Source organism: Musca vetustissima, unplaced genomic scaffold, assembly GCF_032173495.1.
Source record: "Musca vetustissima isolate MV318-11 ecotype Yass unplaced genomic scaffold, APGP_CSIRO_Mvet_v1 utg27727, whole genome shotgun sequence".
Lineage (NCBI taxonomy): Eukaryota > Metazoa > Arthropoda > Insecta > Diptera > Muscidae > Musca > Musca vetustissima.
The window spans coordinates 77,242-104,018 of NW_026880928.1; the positions used below are offsets into that span (position 1 = coordinate 77,242).

Sequence of the window (26,777 nt, forward strand, 5' to 3'; positions counted from 1 at the left end):
CAATCTATGTATACATGGAGTTGGCTATAACAACTTCTCTACATTTAATGTTTTCTAATGGAAACTTCCCATATGATACCACATCCACAGTCTAAGCATTTAATGCAATTTTCCAAGCAAACATTTCAATCAGCAGAGATTTCCTCCATTGATTGCAGTATGTACAACAATATTTTCGTGTTTTTTTCCATGTGCAAAACTGTACACCAACAGATCTTATCTTTAAAAGATACTGTTGTTGTTATCCCGACAGCGATTGAAAAGATTTCAATGGCACATGACATTTGTGGGAAAATGTCAAATGTAGGTGCGATCATTTTAAACTTTGCACAAATATTTTGCACATTTTCACTTCAGTTCCATTTTAAAACGAATCAATGTGGAAAACCAAACAAATAATGGCAACACACAAAGGAAATCACATTACTACTACTGAATTTTCCTCATAAACAGTTACAGTTTATTTTTGAAGCTTTCACTCCACAAAATCGAATGCAGTGCAATAGCGATGAGCTGATATTTACATTGACTTTTAGTTTTGGCTTTATTTAATCTGACCAAATACTAGTACATCACTTAATGAAATCGAATCAGTTCGAAATGAAAATGAAAAATTGCCATTTGGGGCGATATCATCTGCTGCCGACTATGGTGAAGAAAAGTTGTAATTATTTTTAATTTGGCATTTTCATTTCATTAATATGGTGATGACCTTGTGGGGGTAAAGACAACCTTAGTTAGTCACGTTTATTTTTCAAACGAAAAAAAATTGCAAAATCAATTTATTTCAAATAATTGGTTTAATTGCACACAGTGTTTAGTTTTAACAATTAAAAGTTGTAATATTGTGAATACACTACGAACTGTAAATATATAGATTTGTCTTAAAACGGAAATATTAGCGACTAAGGATAAATTTCTTTATAAACAAAAACAAGTGAAAAAGCGTTAAATTCGGCCAGGCCGAACTTTGGATACCATCCACCATATTTGGAGGACATCACAAAAATTACAACAAAGTACTAAATGTGGTAACGTTTGTATTTGACGAACTCTTAAATGAGGGTCACTGACCCAAAGAGGGGTTTTGGGAAATTCTAATTGTAAGTATACAAAAAGTACTAAATTGTACTAAATCTGGTACAGTTTCGTAGCATGCAAACGGATAGACCTACATGCTATAAATTTGAATGCGCATCACAAAGGGTCGATATGAAGAAGTAGTTTTTGATGTATACGAAAAGTACTAAATTTTGTACAATTTGAATTTGGAGGAACGTATAAACCTGGAAACCTGAAATTTAAAATTAGAAGAATTGGAAAAATTCTGCTAATATAAAGGAAATGGTACTAAATTTAGTACAATTTGCATTTGGGTGAACTGATAGAGCTGGAACACTGAAATTTGAAATAACATTTTTGTTGGATGTAGTTTTGGAAATGTGTACTTATGGGTACTCAATGGTACTAAATTGGTACAATTTTGATTAAAATGAACCGACAAAGCTGGAATCATAAAATTTCGAATTAAGATCAATATCGAGGTGTTGAATTAAGATATAAACATAGTATTGGAAATTTGATCTTATTTGTACTAAATGATACTAAATTTGGTAAAATTTGAATTAAGGAGCTAGAATCCTGAAATTTCGATTTAGGATCACTGTTGGGGTGTAGCATTTCGGTGTAGTTTTGGAAATGTTAGTAGACATTTCCTAAATTGTTTAAGAATTTAGTGTCATAAATTTGGTACCATTTTAGAGTGAACCTATAAGGCAGGAATCCTTAAATTGAGAAATACGATTTCTATTGGATTGTATAATGAATGGTTTAATGGAAATTTGTACTTATGTGTACTAAATTTAATACAATATTTATGTAGGTGTTCCGATAGAGCTGGAATCCCCAAATTTTGAATAAGGATTACAATTGGGGTATGGACATTTGTACTTATGTGTACTAAATGGTACTAAATTTAATACAATATTGATGTAGGTGATCCGATATCCGGAATCCTAAAATGTGTACTTATGGGCACTAAATGGTACTAAAGAGCTGAAATTCCGAAATTTGGAATTGAGATTGGGGTATGTGGAAAGTTTGGAAATTCGTAATTATGATTATTAAGGTAAATAGTTATGGAAATTTATATTAATGTGTACTAAATGGTACTAAATTTGGAATTCGATGAACCTAAACTGGAAATTTGTTTGGAAATAAGTATTACAAGAGTACAAAGATATCAAAAATTTAGTATAGATCTAGATTTCTGTTGCGGTCAGCAATGGTGTGTAGTGTTAAGATGTAGAAGTAGTTCTAAAAAAAGTACTATAAGAGAACAAAAATACTAAACCGTACTAAAATTTTAATTATGCTAGTATATATATACTGTATCGGAAGTTACAAATGAAAAAACACACCCTTTATATATCCTCCACACCATGGTGGCGGTATTTTTAACCTCCAGAACTGCTGATTGAAAACTTTCTAGAAATAAGTTATTTATTCACATACTTTATGACTATAACCGTACAAATGAGGAACATTGGTCGGGTTCTTCTTTATATAGGGGAGAAGCCGGAATCGGTGGAGGAATTTTGCTAAAACTTTTAAAATATGGAAAAAGGTGTGTCGTAGCATGGACCCATAGAAAATATATTTTCAACACTCAAGAACATGGAATGCCAAATTACAACCCCTTCCGGTGGGATAATGCCGAAAATGAGGTAGAACTTTTGATTTTATACCCAATCAGAATCCAGATCACTAAATCACATCCAATATGGTTGAAATCGAGCTTAGGGTGGAGGATATAAATATATCCTCTTGCTCTGCTACAAAGGACAGATTATTCCTATAATAAAATTCCTCAGATGAAGAGTATATAATTTTTTACTCAAAAAACTCACCTTAGAATCTGAAGATAGAGTTTTTTCCTTTTAAAAATTTGTCTTCGCAGGTGAGGATCAATTTAAGTATAAAAAATATCATACACAGAATAAATATTCTAGATTGTCCTATACAAAAAATATCCTCACCTTCTAAGGAATGATTATTTTCTATAGAAAAAAATCACAAAAGCAAAACTATATATCTTTCAGAAAAATTATCCTCAGCATCTGGGGGTAGAATTTTTCTTAAGGAAAATTATTCTCCGCAGATGGGAATATATTTTTTATGGATAAATCCTCAGCTGCTCAGACTTAATTTTTTTATAGAAAAAAAAACTATTCAGCTGTTCAGTTTTAATTGTATTCCTAGAGAAAAGATATCCTCAGCTACTGAGGATGTATGTAAATTTCTTTAAAGTTGCTTCAATTTAAATTTGTTCCCCCCATCAATTGTATTCACTGATGAACGTCATGATTCTCAAATGTTCAATGAGGGAGAAAGTGTTAAGAGCAACCAACAATGTTTTTGGAAGTTTCACTTCAGGATTTTTTGCAATGACAAAAACATCAACTGAATGTTAATGACATCTTATGGGAAATCGGCAACAAAGGCATGTTTTGCGGCATGACCCATAACTCTTCCTTTCATTGTAAAACAAAGCAAGGACAACAGTGGATACATTGTTAGGTTACTGCAATTGTTGTTGTGGTGTGGCTGAACAAAAAAATGCTACTAAGCATCTTCTTTAAACGTGGTGTGGCAGTGGTATACTTGTTTGGTTACCGAAAACCTAATGATTTGACTTGTTAACCTTTGATGCAAAAAAACAAGAAAACCTGTCCTCTTGGTAAACAATTGATTGTGCAAAGTTGTTTCTAAGAAATGTTGATGTTTCGGAAAAATTGGTAGTCGTTATCTAAAATTAACGTGACAGCATATCTGTAGGAGTTGTTTCTTCCCGTCCATGCTACTGGGTGGAAAATTAATGAGGACATATAAAATATCTTGTTTCTCTGATCAGCTTATGACTGCTGATTGCACAAATGGTGTTGCAAGGTACTAGGATGCTTGTTAGAAATGAACATGGTTTTATTCATGATAATATTTGTTTGCTGATGGGAAACAATATATCGGCAATGGCTGAAGGTTTTTTGTAGGAAATAAAAATATGATAATAGTTTTTAACAAATAGGAAAAGAATTATGTTCGGACCAGCCGACCTTTTGTACCATTTGCCATGAGTTGGACTCTTTAAATATCTTAAATCGACTGATTCCCAATGAAAACGTAAAATGTCGTTGAAAAACTTACCAACCAAAAATACAGATTTTCTATAGGAAAATCCAAAATATCAAATTACAGCAAATTCGGAACAACGTACCCAAAATACCGAACTGATATATCCCATATTTAATACCAAAATGCCATGGAATAGTAGCAATGTGTGTACACAGAAAAAAAGTCATATGTTATATGTGAAAAACTAGGGATCTTACGCGGATATTGTCCGCGGAGTGATAGCACGTATGTTTTTTGTTTGCTGTGCATTTACACACTACTTTATTAATATTAAAAGTGTTTCTTAAGAACTAAATATTACAATATGACTTAACCTATCTTAGACTAATGTGTAAAAGAGAGAGGGAGAGAGAGTGCATCTGCCATAACACATGGAGTGGACACACACAATTCTTTATCTCACATGTGGCAAGCACGCTACACATGCTTATCAGTCTGTAGTGAAGATTACGTAAAATCTCAAAAACATACCACATGTGGCAATAAAAACTCCTATCTTATTATTGTGTACAAATATCAACCAAAATAATCTCTTATCTTAAGTGGACTGTAGACAAAAATACCCAAAATACTAAATGATTCTCTCTTTTAATACCAAAATGCCACAGCAAGACGTTCACTATGTGTGTACACAGAAAAAAAGTCATATATTATATGAATAGTGTTCAGAAAGTGTTGCCAATATCGGGTTTTCTGCATTTTATGAATACAATTCATAAAACTTTAAGTACTTATTTCCTGTCCGAGAGAGAGAGAGAGAGAAAGAGTGAAAAAAATCATTTTTGAAGTGTGTGCTGTTTGGTGGTGGCGGGTTTCTATGGCACAGAAATTCCTTGTAGTTTTAATTTTTCGATTTAGATTTTATGTTTTCTTTTTCGGTATATCTAGTCTCGTTTATTCTTATTTACTTACATTCTCTGCGTCATTAGAACAACAATCGTATACAATTTTAAACATTCGGTTAGGTTTGTTGTTTGTATCAACATTTTTTGGTATACTGTATTTAGCATTTATATCGAAATAATTTGGAAAATACATATGCGAATTTTGCAACACAAATGCAGAGAGCGTCTGAAATAAACAAACAATGGAATGTAAAACTGGTCACAAACGTGTGAGTGGATAGTCGGCGGTTTTTAGGAACAGAAACCGTAGTAAAACAAGCGATTGCAGAAATAACGAACACGAAGTAAAGGAAGAAGCGGAGAACGATACCAAAACAAAACACAGCCGAACAAGAAATTGTGGTTGTGATGTTTGTTTTTGTACAAAGAAAAAGAGAGAGAGAGAGCGAGGAAAATGAGCCCAACTAAGAAGAACAGAAAAGAAAAGAAAACAGTTTTAATATTAATGAAATTTCTACATTTTTTGGAAAAATAGTGGCTTTCTCATTATTATAAGAATTTTTACTTATATTCCAAGCATGGTACAATATGGAAAATGTTGAATATGAATGAAGTTATTAAAATATTTTTTAAAATTGTTTTCAAAGGTCTATAGTATATATTTCGACCTCTTTGATGATTTCAACAGACAAAGGGACATTCCTAAATCGACCTAGAATTTTATTCGGATCAAGAATATATATACTTTTTAAAAGTTCTCGGGTGAATATTTCACAATTACAAATTTAATATATGTTCCAAATTATAATGGTGCAGGTATACAAAGAAAAACTATTTCCTTGGCGGTATATTATGTTTTTATAAGAAAAATGTCAGTCTGACCGTATACATTTGACGGCCAGCCTTATCCTAACTTTTTTGGTTTGAAACAATTTTTTGTATAAAAATATATATTTTTTTAAATTTATGAAAGTTCGGTTGGAGTTACCAGTAGAAGTTTCCCTATAGACCCCATATTCGAATTTATTGTAGGATTGGTAATAATAAATCTTTCTAAAGTATCTATCCATTTTTGCAAAGCGAACCAGTATAAGACTATAACGGTACTAGATATAGCTCCCATATATATTTTCTTATGATTGCACCATGTACTTGGTGCAGCAAACTCCCACCGTTTTTTTCCTATTGAGAAAAAAATTGACATAACGTATGGAATTGAGTCTGGGATGGAGTGCGTGGTGCACTAAATTCCCAAAGTTTTTCCGATTAAAACAGAATCTTTTACATCGTACCGAAATGGGTCTAGAAATATGTATTGTAAGTTTAATGGATATCGGTTCAGGTATATAGCCTAAATATATTTTCAGACAATTTAAATGAACTCGTGCAAAAAATACACAAACTTTTTTTGAATTTCTCTGTGAAAAATGTATTATCGACGGCTGACAAGTAAATGTATATTTCATACATCCTTTCACCTAACATTTCCAATATGTCTCCATCTCCTACAACTCTAAAATTTGCAATAGCCACAAAAATGCAAAATCTTTCATTAATTATTTTTATTTGAACTGTACATTATACTGAAGTAAAATTTAATAGATTTTTTTGGCAAACATTTATTATATCAATAAAGCATTCTGTGCATTTTGCCATTCACTGCTACCTCAGCAGCAAATTCTGTTCAAATAACTCTAACCACAATCTAACTATTTGCCTACCAATTCGCCTTCTTCATGGAAGATCATAAATAAATTGTAGTTCGTTTGCCCTTAAGTACCCATGTAATTTATTTGATGACTTTTACCTACAACTTTCACTACTTGTAATAAAATCGATGACAAATAAATCACAAAAATGCATTTCAAATCCGACGTTAAGGCACGAGACTAAAAATGTACTTTATGTTATGTGGGTGGAGGTGGATGATTGAATTCGAATTGTTGGCCAAGTCATAATCGAATGAATAACTAAAAATATATTGTCATTCATTAATTTATTCAGTCGCTCTATTCAACGACTTTATCAATACAAACCAATAATTTATATTCACAATAGCCAATACCGTTCTTAAGGGGGAGATAATTTTATGAATAATAATGAAATATTTTTCAGTTATAACAGAAAAATTCAAGATAAGTTGTATTTTATAGATAGTATTATTTTTACATTGCCGTTATAAAACTATAGAATGTGTTTGATGTATTTCTATCTGAAATCGAGAGAAATAGCCTTAGGCCAGACTATTATAAAATATAATTAACATATCAATAGCATTAACAATGGAATTTTTAAATTAACAAAGTTGAATGAACATTTAACTGTAATAATGATGATAAAGAAGCTATAACAATATATCACGACTCAAAGATGTCTTATCGATTGTTTTATATAGCCACATGTTTAAAAAAACATACAGTAAAAAACGGCATTAAATTCGTTGGGGCTGAACTTATGGGAAAATATGAACTCAGTCACTGACAATATATTTTTATATAGGAAACAAGTAAAACGTCATTAGGTTCGGATGGGATTAATTTTTTATGGTAAGGCAAAATACGCAACACCAAAATCTTACCCGCCAATAAGCCTAACTTCATTTCTGCTTTCAACAATGTCAGCTCTTATCCACTGGGTTAACTATATGCCAAGGAATAGATGGATTGACTGTAGCATACAGGACATAAAAATCAAAGACAATGTAGTTCAGTTAACACCACAGGGAGAGGTTTTGTTAACGCTCCTCTGGATAACGACCATAAATGGACTCTTAAGGAACTTAACCGATGATGGATTTGAACCAGTGTGCTATGCAGATGCCGTAATAATACTTCTTAGGGAAAACAATCTCAACATAAACTTGGAAGTAAATCCGGACAAAACAGAAATATGTCTTTTCACTAGAATGACAAAAATAGGCAAATAAAGATAAGAATCTTGGAGCAATTCTAGATAGGACACTTAAATGGAAAGGCCACAGATAGAAAAGGGCTAACAGGGACCATAGGGCATATAGGGCTTTGGAGACAATACTATATATACATCCAATAGATATCCAAATAAAATATGAAGCGGTTGTCGCAGCTTTAAGTTTCAAAGCAATGGACGAGTTGATACCGAACAAAAACATATTAAAACATATTACTTTTGGATCAAGTATCAACACTTTTGATTCAGACCGCATACCTGAAATGAGAGTAGTCACACGGTGCGAAACTATAATATCAGATAATAACTGGGATTTGTATACCCTTCACCAAACAGTAGTACAGGGTATTATGTCTTTGTGCATATGTTTGTAACAGGCAAAAGGAAACGAGATAGACACATGGTTCCTTTTGAGAATATGCATAGAATCACTTTTTAAGTCGATTTATGCATGTCCGTCCGTCCGTCTGTCTGTCTGTCCATGTTAAATTGTAAACAAAGTACAGGTCGCATTTATTATCCGAATTGGATGAAATTTGGCATACGTCACTTATTTGACCCAAGGACGAACCCTATTGAAATAGGGCAAAATCGGTTCAGATTTAGATATAGCTCCCATATATATTTTCGTCCGGTGGTGCACCAAAGTCCCTAAATATCTTCCGATTTGCACGAAATTTGGCACAACGTATTGAATTATGTCTAGAATGATGTGTGCTAAGTTTTATGAAAATCGGTTCAGATTTATATATAGCTCCCATATATATTTTCGTCCGATTTAAGGTAAATGGTGCACCAATGTCCTTAAATATCTTTCGATTTGCACGAAATTTGGCACAGCGTACTGAAATAAGCCTAGAATGATGTGTGCTAAGTTTCGTTAAAATGGGGTCAGATTTAGATATATCTCCTATATATATTATCGTCCAATTAAAGGTAAATGGTGCACCAAAGTCCCTATATATCTTTCGATTTGCACGAAATTTGGTATAGCGTACTGAACATAGTCTAGAATGATGTGTGTTAAGTTTCGTGAAAATCGGTTCCGATTTAGATATAGCTCCCATATATATTTTCGTCCGATGTTAGGTAAATGGTGCACCACAGTCCCTATATATCTTTCGTAATGAACTTAGATAACGTGTGGCAAGTTTTGTTGAAATTAGTTCAAATTTAGATATAGTTCCTTTATATAGTTTCGTCAGATTTTAAGTAATCGGTTCAAATTTGGATAGAGCTACCATATTTTCTCCCGATTTTAACTAAATTATGCACCAAGAACTCAAAACGTGGCCGATATTCTGTGACATGTTTCGATGAAATCGGCTTAGATTTCGATAATAGCTTTTATAAATATTTTCGTCCGATTTGCAGTAAATGGTGCATCAAACTCCTCCTGTTTATCAGATATGTATCTAAATAATCAACGGGTATCCGACTGATATATGCTTTAAATTAATTTACATAATTTTGTCCCATTGTAAGAAGCATCTCTATATCTGACCAAATGAAAAATTTATTTATGGGTCCAATTTCATTTTACTGATCCTTCAAAAATGCGATGTCTGTTAAGATTCATCTGTTGAATATACCCAAAGTGGTGAAGGGTATCATATAGTCGGCCTCGTCCGACTTTACTACATTCCTTACTGGTTTATCAAAGAACCGGGTACCAAAATCTCTTTTCGCCTTACAGATCACAGTACGGAGGTTCAAGCTATAACAGAGTGTCTTAAGTGGTTAAGTTCAAACCAAAGACCTTCGAAAATAATTATTGGGATATGACACCATTCACGAACTAACCGATCTAATATATAATATATATATATATATATATATTAACATAATACCTCTTTCAGTTAAAATCACGATAGAGCTCACAATATTTAAAATAGAGCTTTTGAATTTTGCTCAAACACTACCACTACTCTTAGGATGTTCGGTATGATCCCCAAATATTTAGTATTTTGTTATAAATATTGGTCCCAGCATATGACGGTACCTCCCAAATGTCAGAATTGGCTGTAATTTTCATCGGAATTGGCTGTAATTTGGCATTTTGGGTTATCATTGGGTGTCAAATCTCAATAAAAAATTGCACTATTGGTCTACTTTTTATGATAGCTCTCATATCACGGTACCTCCTAAATATCGATAATTTTAAAACCTTGGAGCCGTTTTTCAACCGAATCGTCATTAGTGTTATTTAACTAAATTGGTTGTTATTGTTTTTTTATTATTACCAACAATTTTTAATATAAACGCCCAAAAGATTACAGGTATTATAAATGTAAACTTTTTGCTGGACGATATAAAAATGTTGGCCCGTTGGAACTTAACGGCGTTTTTACTTGTTTCGTTGAAAAATCTCTATTCAGCTACATAGATTCTTTGTTTAAATACTTATTTTTCTGTTTTCCTCTTTAATTTTATCTTTTCCAAATATTCCTAAAAAAATATTTCTCTTTCCATTAGATATTATCTAATACGAAGACGATTGCAAAATTTATTAATTTCCTAAAATAAAAATTCCAAACAAAACTATTTATATTTGTTTTTGCGCTCTTTTTTGTTGTACTTTCTCCACTTTCATTTGAGACACATTCAACTTGTTGGACTTGATGGCTCACGCATTATTGTTTATACGCTGTCTTGGCCATCAATTTGTTTTTGTCTCTTTTTTATAAATCTGTTCACATGTTTACCAGGTTTTTTTTCCGATTTTCAGTTTTAACATAAAAGACCAACACTGACCAGATGTGGTCTAACACCCAAATGATGTTTGTATTAGTGTTTTGAGTTTTATTGCAGTTGATGTGATTCACTTAGTGGATGGAAGGTGTTTTTGTTTTTAATCAATTAAACCCAAAATATGAAACGAACAAGTGTTTCACTTTTTATTATAAAATCTTGTTTTGGTTTTTGTCGAAAAGAGAGTATTTAAAAAAAAAACATATTTCTTGGGAAAAGAAAAACAAAGTAGCATAGAAAAGCCAACATTACCATCACACTCAGAAAATAAGCAAATGTTATGACCATTTAAGTAGGTTTTTGGTTCCCAAGTAAAAACAAACTAAATTAAAATCACACCCAGAAAGGCTATAACCTAATTAAGACCGAAAACGCTCACCGTCTAAAGAATTTAACACCGGTTTAATACCTGTCCACTGTGTGTTTTTCTTATTATTTTTTGTTTTTTTTTTTATTTTATACATATATTGTTTATACTGGGTTATGAAAATGGAACTATACGAACACATATAAATGTGTTTATATCTTTGCAAGAATCCACTGGAACTAGTTTGTATAACAAAAATAAAAACATAGATAAAAAAAATATATGCAAATTTATAATTATATCTGAGTCCACACTAGTAACACTCACACACATACATATGTGCATTCAGCAACAATTGAGTTTTCATTGCTGAAATGAAAACTCACCTGTAAACCTATTTTACATGTGTTGTCTGTTTTTGTTGTAAGTGAAATTTTGTTTAATATATCTAAATATTGTATTCAAAAGGTCATAATTGTTCTATGGTAATGAAAATATTTCAGAATTCAATTAAAAAAAATCAATTTCTTTGTATTTATTCCCTACACAACTATGTTGTCAGGGTATTATAGCTTTGTGCATCCCCAAAAGTTTGTAACGCCGCGAAATATTGGTCCTAGACCCACCTTTAAGTATACCGATCGTCATATATCGACTAGCTGAGTCGATCTAGACATGTGTGTCCGTCCGTCCGTGTGTCCATTATAATTTGTAAACACGATACAGGCCACAGTTATAGACCAATCTTCACGAAATTTTACATGTAGGATGGGTTCTGCACAATGAGGACCCCTTTGTTTTTTGAAAAGATCAGTTAATATTTAGGTGATGAAATGGACCAAAAACTTTATTTTTGTCTGATTTTCTGGTCGCTCCAGAGGCCGAAATTATGGTCCAAACATCGCGTATTTTTGCATGGAGAAGGGGATCGGGCCAAAGATTAAGCATGCCTGTTTTGATAAATATTGGTTAATATTTAGTGGGTCAAATGGACCCTGATTTTTGTGTGAAAAATGACAAAATTTGTATTCTAAAGCGTATATATTTACTCCTGAAGGACATAGACCCAAGATAATTGATAGTATATCCAAGAGGAGTGAATGACCTTTAAATTGATACCGATCATATTATCGTAGGTACTCGGATAAATATTTACAGGTGCTTTCGTGTTCATATATTATTTAGTAACCTATTACCACACTTTATGGCGGATATATAGCGTGATCGCTTTGAAATGTTCCATGAGGTTCCAGTTAAGGCCAAGGACAACGCCTAAAATGTTAGGTGATGTTCAGATAATAATTTTTCGGATGAAGTGTACCGAAAACTTAATTATTTGTACTTTTCGAGTCGAAAGCCGAACATCACAACACAACCTACGGTGAAGGGAATCTGGTCAAGTAATTAGAGGGGCTGTACGGATTATTAGTAACATTTACTGACCTCTAGCCAGTCAAAAGTGTGCAAATATTGCGAAATATTGCCCCACTCAGAATATAGAACCACAGAAAGTTAGATTTTCATGGAAGTTGTGTAGGGTATCATATGGTCGGTCCCGTCCCACTATACTGCTCCGCTCACTGGTTTTTAATTTTATTGATTCAAAGAAATTTAAATTACGATGGTATTTCAATAATTTCCAAACATCCTAAAAATTATAGCCATTTTGAAAAGTATAAGCTAGTAGAAAGGTATTGAATTTAACCGAGTGAAAAATTCTATGTGATTTTATATGAGGGTTATGCCAAAAAATTTGACCTATGAGATGGTTGATCGAGCTTGAGGTCAATGTTTTGTATTTATTTATTATTTTCCAATATTTCGAAATTCGTTGAATTTCATCTTCAGGGAAGTTAATTTTTAAATAACAAACATTAAATAATTAGCTTAAAAGCTAGCGTAGTGTGACTACCACGGTCAAAAGTTATTGTTGCACTTTTATCTAAATCTGAACCGATTTTCACGAAACTTTGCACACATCATTCTAGACTTAGTTCAGTACGCTGTGCCAAAATTCGTGCAAATCAAAAGATTTACAGGGACTTTAGTGGACTATTTACCTTAAATGGGACGAAGATATATATGGGAGCTATATCTAAATCTGAACCGATTTTTCCCAATTTCAATAGTGTTGGTCCTTTGGCCAAACAAATGAGCTGTGCCAAATTTCATCCAATTCGGATCATAAATGCGACCTGTACTTTGTTTACAATTTAACATGGACAGACGGACGGATTTGCATAAATCGACTCAGAAAGTGATTCTATGCATATTCTCAAAAGGAACCATGGGTCTATCTCGTCTCCTTTTGTCTGTTACAAATGCACAAAGAGATAATACCCTGTACCACAGTGTTTTGAAGGATATAACTAACAATTATATCGTAAAAATCATGGAATACTAAGACGATTCATATATTTCCATCCACATGTATATATTCTGTAATCATACTACCTTCATATAATGTTGGTCCCTATTTAGATATAGCCTCATATAATTTTGCCCTCTAAATTAGACCTATTTTATAATAAAGTAACTATACATCTATCTTGTGGCACATGGTGACACAGGTAGGTGATCCAATTGATCCCCAAATAGTAATCTGAAATCGAATCGATAATACCAATATTCCTTGGGTGTTTTCAAAGAGTATCCTTTGCACGTCTTCTAACTATTAATAAGTCTATGATGGTATATTTGCTGTCACGTATTATTGAGTTTATATTTATGTCGAATTGCATTTTGAGCTTACTAACCTGCTGCAAAATAATTCAGATATGTTATCTTATTCACTTTGCAAGCATGCCTACTACTAATAAAATAACATACTAATTTGATAACCCCATAATTTTTGTTAACAAACTATTATTTGTTTCTACTCTTCTTTTATTTTCTATTTGCAAATCGTCATGTTAATAGACTTGTTAACAACACACACAATAAAAGTAACTTGGTTTAGTACTTTGACATTCGTACTAATTCTTATTTCTCATTCGTTTTTATAAAGTTTTTCAGTTTGTTCTTTGCCATAACCATGAAAATATGACCTACATTGTAGCTACCATTTCATACAACACCCTTTCGTTAACACTCACAACCAAAAGAGAGTTGGAGTAACGTTTACAATGCCAAAGATGCGTAAAGTGTATGGCAACAAAAAAAAAACAACAATATAATTAAATGAAAGACCGCTTATGGCTTTATTCTGTTCGCGGGAAAAGAAGGTAAAAACTTAACTCCTAACCATATCATTGCACGCCTAACAAATTAAAACAATATAACATGCGAGTAAACAAGAAGTGTGAACTTCTTTCTAACTGAGTTTTGTTTTTTTACACATAAAATAGCATTGTTTTCATATATACTTAGTGTATTTCCGCAAACGTCATTTTTTGCTCTGTGAATATATATATATCCTATACAACACTTTTAACAGAAGATGTATGCAGCTAATTTTTGTTTACACACAAATGACCCAACTGACCATCTGAGATTTTTATGGTTACTTGCAAAAATGACATGTTTTTCTATAATAAAATTCATGGCTTGAATTTGTCTTGTCAAGACAATCGAAAGACTTAAGAAACGAACTTCAAACAAATTGTATTCACAAAGACACATTGAGGTGATGTGCGATAGACTATTATTCCATCAAATTTAATTAGCATTCAATCAAATGCCATAGAAAGTGATAAGTTATTATGTATGCATAGATGTACAACGGTAAAAATAAAGACACACACACACATTGATACATATTAAGGTGGGTAATAATGTTATTAATCACCTTAAATTCTTTGAGATATTTATATTTTTAATGTGAATAGACTGTAAAGTAAAACATTAATCATACAGCTAACTATTAGACATAATTCGTTGTAAATATTAGGGTTTCAGTGAATAAAAACATATCTGTGGAAAGTCTTAGTTTTTACATAGATCTTCTATTAAGTATTTTGCTCCTCATGAGAAATAGTAGAACATTTTGGATTCGTAATAGGCAATAGACTTTTTCACAAATATTTATTAATGTGGGTACTGGTATTGACATATTGTTTTTATAATGTAATAACAGATTTTGCACAGTTTCCCCACAGAAGTGCTAATTTTTGTGGGGAAACTATTAGGAGTACTGATTTGTGTGTTTTTAGGTAAATAGTGACATGGAATTTTTATATTAAAAACTGGACCAATATAGACAATTTTTGTTATTACAAAATAGTCAGACATAATCCCAGTTTGGTTTTATAAAAACAACTTTTTATTAGTGGCGGTAATTATGGTATTGTTCGCCAAGAAGTAAGGCACTATTATGAGAAAATACGGCTAACCTTATATGGAGGCTATACCAACAAATTGACATTTATTTATATATACATATATTACATTACATCCACATAAGTGGGAAAATGTGGTTAAAGCATTCGAAATACTGAACATGGTTCGGTACCATTTTATGGGAGCTATACCAAACCGGTTTACGGTTTTTTGTTAGAAATATTTGACAATCTAAAAAAATCTTACATTATTATTTCGATCAAAGATTGTGATTGTCAATTTATTTTTTAGCACTGTTCTTACATTTATATTCCAACGCAGCATCATACTACAAATTTTAGCTACCAAGCTCAATTGAAATTTTAACTCGCCTACTTGTCTTCAAGCACCAACCCAAATTCCCAACAAACATATCCAAATCCTAGACTCTACTATGGATCACCACGCCAAATTTCATAACTCTCTATCTACATATTGACCCACTATCATCGTAACCCCAATTATCATTTTACAAAAAAAAATAATTTTGATTTTCTATAATATCGGATAGTGAACAATGGAATAGCGGAACACTAATTCAGATGTCTGCTGATAACTGTTGCTATACCGATGGCTCTCGACTAGGAGGAAGAACCGGGTACCGAAATTTCTCTTCGACTTACAGATCGCAGCACAATCCTACAGGCAGAGGTTTAAGCTATAACAGAGTGTCTTAACTTGTTAAGTTCAAACCTAGGACAAATTAGAGTAGCTATGATGTAAGGTGGATTCTTTGTAATTATATATAAATTGGCCCTTAAATTGTAATTTGGCTTCAATTACAAAGTAAATAAAGACAAATTGAATTAAAAAAAAATACAACAAATATCATTACGGATAGTAAACAAACTATAATTTCTCACAACAAGAACCTGTTATATGGGTACCGAGTCACACATGAGTCACAGGCAACGAGATAGCCAACCAACTAGCTAGAAGTACCACTGCACTACCCACAATATATGTGAATACCGCCAAACCCATTAGCGCAAACGGCAAGACATCAAGCCATGGTCGAATGAGATCCAAAATTTTTTTTGGATAATGAGGGGACAGGTCTAAAGGCACGCCTACTCACGATTGTATGCGAAGGTAGCAGAAGATGCAGAACGTGTGGGGGAAGACAGTGAAACACTGGAACAGTTCCTGTGCCATTGTCCAGCATTTACATGCCTTCTAAAACAATTCTTGGGACATGACACTATTCACGAACTAACCGATCTGAACGGGTGTGAATGGAGAAGACTGAAGGAGTTCGCAAAAAACACAGAATTCCTAGAATAATAGGGGGATGAAACTCAAGATGCTTAATCTAAATTTACCCTAATTCTAACTTTCTTTTCATTTCTAGAGCCCGCAACAGCCCCTAAGTGTATGTCCTTCTTTTGTTGGACTTTTCTGCCTAACCTAATCACGAACATTTGAAATCGGCGAATGCGGGTTCCCCTTAATGTACAAATTTCAAAAAAAAATCTACAAAAAAAAAAACTCCACCTACATCAGCCCTATTCCCACATCAAGCTGCTAGCTGTATGCGTACATCTAATTCCAATTGTACTAAATTTGATATACTTTACAATTCATCATTCCAAAACCAACTTCCTATATCAACCCTACACGGTAATGGCGTTCTCTCTACCAAAATTAAATATTCCACCTCTATGTGTTCACTAAATACACAACTGTACTAATTACCATTTTAGTACTAATTCTCACAAACACCATGTTTTTACAATCCTTAACACAAACAGTGACCTAATACTCAATTTCAGAGTTTCAGTGCATTTATTAGCCGAATAATATTCGAAATTTTGTACTTTTCGTGCCATATTTGTACGAAAGTCCTTTTTATGTTTGGAAATTCGTATCATATAGGTACGAATTTCCAAAATTCCAGCCGTATCACACGTCTTCAATATTTCATTTGCGCACCATTGGCCAATGAAGCCAACTTGTAGCCCATTATCATTACATATAGTTCCTCCGTCCCATCAATCGAATTTTGAAAATTCAATATTTGTTACGATCAGTTTGATTCGATACCTATTAAATTTCTATGGATTTTAATATAAAACCTAATGAGATGAAATTTAGCATAACTCATTTATTCGGCGAAAGGACTAACCTTCTTGAAAATTGGTCCAGATTTATATACATATATATATATATATATATATACAATTTCGTTCGATTTTCTGTAAATGTTGCACCAAACTTCCAAAATTTGTCCGATTGAGACAACATTTTGCGTACCGAATTGAGTGGAGGTAGGTCAAGTTGTGTGGAAATAGGATAAGATTTATATATGCTTCCATATATAGTATTTTCCGATTTGCTGTGAATGGTCACCAATCTAAAAAAGTTTTTCCGATTGAGACAACATTATATATGGCGTACAAAATTGAGTCCAGAATGACGTGTCTTAAGTTTTGTTGAAATCCCATGAGATATAGTTCCGTCTGATCTCCTGCACCAAATTATCAAAGTGTTTTAGCGACTGAAGCGAGATTTTGTGCAGCATATTAAATTGAACCTAGAATGATGAATATTAAGTTTTGTCGAATTGTTTCAGCTCCTATAATTTTATTTCGTCCGATTTAATGTAAATGGTACATTGAATACCCAACATTTGCCCGATTGAGACAAAGTTTTACATAGCGTACAAAATTGATCGTAGAATCGGAAAATCGATTCGGATTTAAATCAATAATTTTCATCAGCCCTCCATCATATGTTTGAGGATATAAAAAATATATATTTTCCCCGCCATACTTATCAAAGTTTTTTATACGTTGTAGTAGATAATTTGCATACGTGCATAACCTTGATATAACTTGTTTCCAATTTACAGAAAATTTTTATATTGTCTATCTTAAGTAAAAGTTTGGAAATTTCGAGAGAGAAAACAACAGCACAACATTTTGATCACAAATAAGATGAGCAGTCGCCAAAACAAGTATTGCACAAATAAAACACAGATGAAAAAATTACAAAACTTGATAAAAAAAACATACGAAATCGCACATAACATTCAAAACTTACCATTTCTTTGGTGGCCATTATTAATACTGTTGTGTGCCGCTGCAGGTATTGCACTCCAACTGTGGACATTTGGCATCAAAGCAGCCAATGCCAGCAAAAGCAAACTCATGCTGTAATATCGATCCATGTGTCTGGATCCACAAATACCAATTCTGGTTATAGTTCTTGATTTTTTTGTATCACAAAACAAAAGTAAACAACGTCTAACTTAAGAAACAAAACAAAGCCACACTCTCACACTTCACCAGAAATCCGTTACTTTAATTGTCATCGATATGTTCGTTTATGTTACTAGTATTCCAGTTGTTGTTGTTGCATTTATGTTAATACCACTACGAGCCAATAGCGGTTCTATACTGTTTTACATCATTATCATAATTCGGGGTTTGGAGAATCAAAATTGTTTTCCGTTGCAGCAACCGTTCGTTCGTTTGTCGTTATTCGTTGACGTCTTCTCCTTTTTTGGTTTATTAAGTGAATTTCTTTAAACCGCACCACACAATTTCACTCAATTTATTAACAAACAAACTCATGCATATGGCTGTTGTTACACTTTTATTCCGTTGCACATATTTGTGTTTATTTTTTATTTTCAAGATGATGCTCAGCACCAACTAAGTGACTGACTGAAGAACTAACGAAAAACCATCCGCACACTACCAAGTTCAAGGTAATATTAAGCCATGACTAGCATACCAAAGAAGTTTTATACCGGCTTTCGTCTTGGCCCATCGCCGCATACATACACCCGAACTGCCTAAGACAGCTAAGAGTGGTTTTGGCTTTAAACGAAAGAGAAATGTATTTTATGGAAGAGAGTATAACCACAAACAAGTTCATTGAGTTTTTGGAGAGACAACAATCAGGCATAACCATGAGCACTTCACTTCATGGAAACCAATGCCAACTGAGACCACATAGTGGGAGCTAGCTATGTTGGCCATTGCGCTAAACCGTTAACTAGTTATGTGGCATGGTAGTGCTAATTGTCCAATGGCCAAACTGGAAAAATGAAATATTTGCACACTGCCACATAAAGGACCTGTTCAGTGTCGTGTCACCAAAAATGGTAAACTATTGAATATTGACAGGTTTGTGTCTTAAGTCTTTCGTTTTGCTAACTCTATTGAAACAAAGTACACTTCAATGAAATATTAATTTGTTTAATATTTCAAATGTGTACGATTTTCATTCAATTTAGTTCAAAAACTATAATGACAAATTATTGAAATTATTAAAAAGAAAATCGATTCGTACATGGAACTGTGGTGATATTGAATTTGATTTATCCACAACGGCTATTTTCTAATTTAGATATAAGTATCAAATAGAATTTCAATAATTTCAATAAATATGGATGCAACGTAATTTATGATCAGTGTAGTTTTTTAATTGATGTGTTAAAATCGATAATTGCAATTATTGGAAACCATGTACAGTGGCCAAGTGAGAAAAATGTATCTTTATGCATAAAAGAGTTAAGTGATATGCACTGAATGATGATTAACGACCAGACGGAATGGCTAATGTTGGATATTTTGCTTGTAGGAATGTGAATATTCCTACTTCTAAGGTAGGAACAGTACTAAGAGGCACTAAAATGACTACTTCCAATAATTAATGTTCAGACGAAACGGCCAAAGCTATAATCCTGTACTTTTTGTATGTGGTTCAATACTGGTGCGTAGATGTTTGAAATTCGTACTATGGGATGACTAAAGGACAACTGCAAGGTACTATTGTACAACTGACATTTAACGACCTAGAATTCTGAAATTTGAACTATGATTTCGTGATGGAGCGTGTAGAAGAAGAGGCTGTGGAAAATTCTCACCAAATACCACTTCACCACTTTGGGTAAATTCAACAGATGAATCTTAACAGACGTCGCATTTTTGATTTTCACGAAACTTAACACACATCATTCTAGACTTTATTCAGTACGCTGTACCAAATTTCGTGGAAATCGAAAGGTATACAGAGACTTTGGTACACCATTTTCCTTAAATCGGACGAAAATATATATGGGAGTTATATCTAAATCTGAACCGATTTTCACGAAACTTAGCACACATCATTTTAGGCTTAATTAAGTACGCTGTGCCAAATTTCGTGCAAATCGAAAGATATATAGGGACTTTGGTGCACCATTTACCTTAAATTAAGTACGCTATGCCAAATTTCGTGCAAATCAAAAGATATATAGGGAATTTGGTGCACCATTTATCTTAAATCGGACGAAAATATATATGGGAGCTATATCTAAATCTGAACCGATTTTTCCCAATTTCAATAGGGTTCGTCCTTGGGCCAAATAAGTGACGTATGCCAAATTTCATCCAATTCGGATAATAAATGCGACCTGTACTTTGTTTACAATTTAACATGGACAGACGGACAGACGGACGGACATGCATAAATCGACTCAGAAAGTGATTCTATGCATATTCTCAATAGCAACAATGGGTCTATCTCGATTATTTTTGCCTGTTACAAACATATGCACAAAGACATAATACCCTGTACCACAGTGTGGTGAAGGCTATAAAAATAAGTTCTCGGTCCACTACGACAATAGGTATCAATTTAATTGGTATCAATTTAAAGGCCAACCACTCCTCTTGGATATACTATCAACTTCTCGGCTCTATGTCCTTCAGGAGTAAATATATACGCCACAGAATACAAAGTTTGTAATTTTTCACGCAAAAGTCTGGGTCCATTTGACCAGCTAAATATTGACCGATCTTTATCAAAACAGGCATGCTTTTTCCTTGGCCCAATCCCCTTCTCCATGTAAAATTCGAGGTGTTTGGGCTATAATTGCGGCCTGTGGAGCGACCAGAAAACCCGACAAAAATTAAGTATTTGGTCCATTTCATCCCCTAAATATCAATCGATATTTACCAAAAACAATAGGGGTTTTCATTGGGCCGAACCCTTTCTACATGCAAAATTTCGTGAAGATTAGTCCATAACTGTGACCTGTATCGTGTTTACAAATTATAATGGACGGACGGACACACATGTCTAGATCGACTCAGCTAGTCGAGATATGACGATCGGTATACTTAAAGCTGGGTCTAGGACCAATATTTCGCGGCGTTACAAACTCTTGGGGCTGCACAAAGCTATAATAACCTGACAACATAGTTATGTAGGGTATAAATAGATTTCCAGGCGCATCAGTCTTGTGCGTAGCTCTTCCAATTTAAAATACCATGTTCCGAAATTTTGTCTTGCACTTGATCTTTCCCATCAAATTCGTGGCCTTCTCGTTCTGTGTGAACCATTAGTTGGCTCGATTTGATATGCCTTTTGAGTTGGGGCATCCTCATCCATTCTCACAACGTAGTCGCTACAGATTGAAATGCCTTACTATGTCGATGTACGTCGACGCAAATTAACCCACAGATATTTGATTTGCTTTGCGAAAGTACCAATGCTTCAGATCCATAAAACAGCGCAGCTAGTATCAGCGTCTTGTATAATGTGAGTTTGATCTGGCGGGAGGTGGCCTTGTTTTTGAATTGCTTACTCAGACCATAGTAGCATCTGTTGGCCAAGCATCCGGATTTCAAAGCTGATGTTATTAGTTTCGTTTATGGCAGTACTGAGGTATAGAAAATCGTTCACCACCTCGAAGCTGTAATTTTCAATTTCCACAGTTGGTCCGAGTCTACTAGACTTGGCGAAAAGACCAAGCGTTGATACCATCAGCTTGGTCTTTTCGCCATTTACTGCCAGGCCCACTTTGGTACTCCTTTTCAATTTTTCAAAGGTGGCGTTTACGGCTCGCAATGTTCGACCCATTATATCGATGTCATTGACCATTTCTGTTCAAATTTGCGCCTCGTATGGACTTTTCCAGCAGGATGTTAAAGAGATCACACGACAAACTGTCAACTTATCTTAATCCTCGTTCGGCTTTGAAGGGTTTCGATAGGTCCTTTCGTACTTAACCTACTGACCTTGTGCAATTTAAAATTATACGGCATAGCCGTATTAATTTTTCAGGAATTCCAAACGCAACCATGGCTTTAAACACCACTGAACGGAAAGGGATGGAATGTGTCGATGTGTTTTTCATGGAATTTGGCGCAGAGTGAAAATCTGGTCAATGGTAGATTGCGGGTCTGAAGCAGCATTTGTATGGTCCAATAATTGATCATTGGCTTCAGTCGTTCACACAACATCGCACTTTATATACGATGGAAACTTCGTCTTGTCTCCTTTTTTGTGCACGGGGCACAGAATGCTGAAATTCCAACCATTGTGCATGCATTCCTTTAAATTTCTTAGCAGTATTTAAGATCCAAATCCCCCTTCCGACATGAATGAATTGCCAGTGCAATTGTGATTTTTTTGCAAAAAACGTTGCAACGGACAACAGCGTTGCATATCAACGAACATTCAACGCCATTTCAACTTGGAAATGAAAGTTGGGTCGACTTTTTTGTCATAAGCCCTTCGACTGCCCAAACCAAAAAAAAAATAATTTTGTAAGGAAATGAAGAACGTGATCGAAATAATAACACGAGTTATGTTATGTTTGCTACGCTTGATTGGCTCAATGGCCCACATAGCGTCAAGTCACAAAGTCAAAAATATGGTTATTGGTGGTAGGGGGATCTGACAATAAACTTTTTTCATATTATGAAATCCAAAATATTATTTAATACTTTTAGCAATTGGAAAAAATTAGTGTATTTAATATTATTATTTTTAATTTAATTAAATTGTATTTGTATTGCATTCACTGAACTTTTTCTTCTCGCAAGCACACACTCACACATGCACACTTTTTGTCACCATATTTCGAAAACTTTCAATTTTCTGTTTGGACATTACACAGAAAATATTTTTATAAGTAATTAACACTTTTAACAAATTTATTGACAGCCGTCAGTCCTACGGCCACATAGATGAAAACCACATCGTTTTTATTATTTAGTATTTTTTTCATCCACAATTGTTAGTTATTTTTTTTTTAGGTTGAATATTAAATCAAATATCGATGAGAAAGTAATGATTTGTTGTTAACCAATGATGAATGTGTTGACCAAACAGACAATTCTGTTTGGTTTGGACCGACCTACAGCATTTCTATCAGGCATGTTGCCATTTCGAATTATTTCGACCAATATTTATTGTTATAATGTGGATCTAGGAAATGCTGTTACATAAACGAAAAGGTGAACCACGAAAACTATAAAAATTGGATACACTTAAATGTGAACAACCTACCGGTATTATTTGAAATGCCTGAAATCCAAGAGGTCTTCTTATAGAAGTCAACGAGGATTGCTTCTAGAAGTAAACGAGGACTTCTCATAGAAATCAAAGAGGACTTTTTCAAGTAGTCCTTAAAACTTTTCGTAGAAGTCCATGATAAAGTATCATGAAGACTTCTAAAAGATTCCCTGAAGACTTCTAATCGAAGTCAATCGGTACTTCTCATAGAAGTCCATGTGTACTTTTCATAGGAGTCCAACCACATCTGCTCTTCTATTGGAAGTCCATGGCGACTTCTCACAGAAGACCATGACCACTTGTCATAGAAGTTATGAGGCCATGGATATTTCTCAATGTTGTACACGATGCTTTCTCATAGAAGTCCCGGGAGACTATTTATAGAATAGTCATGAATATTTATAATATTTGTTCATGAGGATTTCTCATAGAATTTTCTAGATAATTTTCCTAAAAGTTTAGGAGGAAATCTCGTACATGAAAAGTTTTCAAAGGAGCCCGTGAAGTCTTCTCATAAAAGTCCAAGAAGACTTCAAATAGAAGTTTATGAGGACTTCTAATGGAGCCTATAAGGACTTCTATCCAATAGAGACCTTGTTGACTAATCATCGAAGTACATGAGGACTTCACATAGAAGTACATAGGGACTACTCGTAAAAGTCCATCAGGACTACTCATAAATGCACCATAGGACGTCTTACATAAGTCCATGAGTGCTTCTCATATAAGACCATGGATACTTTTTATAGTAGTCCATGAGGACTTCTCATAAAAGTCAATGAAAGATACTCATAGAAGTCCCTAAATTTGTTCATAGAAGTTCAGCAAATCTGTTCATTAAAGTTCATGAGGTCTTCTATACGGGTTCGTGATAGTCTCCTCATAGAAGTCTATATGTATTTCTTATAGAAGTCCATGAGGTCTTTTCATATGAGTGTCTAAAGACTTTTCGTAGAAGTCCAGAAAGACTTCCCATGAACTTAAAATAGGAGCCCATGAAGACTTCTCATAAAAGTACCCATGAAGACATATTATAAAAGGAAAACTTCATTGGAAAGTTCTCATGGATTTCTCTGAAGAAATCCAATTTCTTACAGAAATCCATGGGGTCTTCAAGAAATCTCATAGACTACATTGTCCATGAGGATTTTTCATAGAAGTCCCTGAAGACTTTTTGTAAAAGTTCGTGTGGACTTCTTATACAAGTCCATGAGGATTTATGTAAAAGTCTCATAAATGCACCCAAGGACATCTTACATAAGTCCATGAGTGCTTCTCATATAAGACCATGGATACTTCTTATAGTAGTCCATGAGGACTTCACATAAAAGTCAATGAAAGATACTCGTAGAAGTCCCTAAATTTGTTCATAGAAGTTCAGCAAATCAGCTCATTAAAGTTCATGAGGTCTTCTATACGAGTCCGTGATAGTCTCCTCATAGAAGTCCATACGTATTTCTTATAGAAGACCATGAAGTCTTTTCATATGAGTGCCTAAAGACTTTTCGTAGATGTCTAGAAAGACTTCTCATAGAGGTCCATGAAAACTTAAAATAGGAGCCCGTGAAGACTTCTTATAAAAGTCCATGGAGGCTTCTCATAAAAGTCCTGAGGACTTTTCATATAAGTCCTGAGGACTTTTCATATAAGTCCTGAGGACTTCTCATGCAAGTCCATGAGAACATATTGTATGTACGTGAAAACTTTTCATTGGGGCCCGTGAAGTACTTTTATAAGAATCTCATGGATTTCTCTGAGGTACTCTGAAAGAACTCCACATAGTCTATGAGGTTTTCTAATAGAAGTTCCTGCCAATTTCTCACAGAAATCCATGGGGTCTTCAAGAACATCTCATAGACTACATTGTCCATGACGATTTTTCATAGAAGTCCCTGAAGACTTTTTGTAAAAGTTCGTGTGGACTTCTTATACAAATCCATGAGGATATATGTAAAAATCTATGAGAACTTCTCATAGAAGGTTATGAGCACATATCATAGAAGAGAATTAGGTCTTATTATAAAAGTTCTTGCCAAAAATCATAGATGACCATGAAGTCATCTCATCGAAGGCCAAGATAGAAAATTGTGACTTCAACTCTCGTGGAAAACCACGAGGTTTTCTAATGGAAGGCTCTTAGGTTTTCTCATCAATATCATTCATTTTTCTCACCCTTTATTCCCCCTTTTGTCGATTTCTAAATCACATTTTTGGTACACAAATAAAATTAAGATGAAAAACCCGGTGGTAACACTGGCTATGTAATCAAACAGTATATGTGTCGAAATCACACAACAATGACAATTTGCGCCATCATGGGTGATGATACCCAGTATGGTCATCAAAGTAATGTCGTGGCTGCAGTCAGCGGACGTTTAAATTGGGAAATGACATTGGTTAGTTGTTTTCTGTGTTTCAATGGAAACTTCACTTTCAATTTTCTTCGCTGTCACATAGCTTGTTATCACATGCAGGGCTTTTCTTCGTCTCCTTAACTGCAATTTATGGAAGTCATTTCAAATAGAGGCATGTGAATTGACCAAAATCAAATAATAAGAAAATTGTGTCTATGTTACAATGTTAAGTTATTAATTCCAAATATAATATCAACCAACAACTTTACAAATACATATATGTATGTAGAAAAATGTCCTAATGTCTATTTGTATGTCCACAATATGACTGGATAATTGTACGTATACCTGTGGAATGGCTAAATGATTTATTAGCATTCATGATTTGACGGTAGTTTGTTGATATTTCTTGGCCGTTAACAATAATGACACACCATGTACAAACATACATACCAACATACTATGAAGATGTGCCTGGGATTTTGATGACATTTCTCTTTCAAATTCAATTATATTTGGTCATTTCTGTTATCTGTGAGGCAGGTATAAATTAATTAATGATTTATCGTGAAACATGTGAAATGATGACATTTAGGATGGTATGAAAAATCATACGAGCAGAATGAATAGTTTTCGATAATATTCTACAAATATCTCATCTTAAAGTATTAAATGATGTGATACATCTTTAAACACTAATTTAAATGCCTGGAAATTAAATTTATTAATATGTATATATATTTTAATTTAGATGTCTCAGTTAAATAAAATATATATGTACATAAGATC

At 33.7% G+C, this 26,777-nt stretch overlaps 1 protein-coding gene across 1 annotated transcript in view; it reads right to left on the bottom strand.

Moving 5' to 3' along the window:
• The window catches only part of LOC133326926 (ATP-dependent RNA helicase ddx54), a 39,081-nt gene extending 20,591 nt beyond the window's left edge, over positions 1-18,490 (bottom strand). Inside the window, exon 1 of the mRNA XM_061535540.1 lies at positions 18,382-18,490. Within this exon, the coding sequence (XP_061391524.1) occupies positions 18,382-18,490 (109 nt within the window). The remainder of the gene's footprint in view (positions 1-18,381) is intronic.
• Between the last annotated feature and the right edge of the window lie 8,287 nt (positions 18,491-26,777).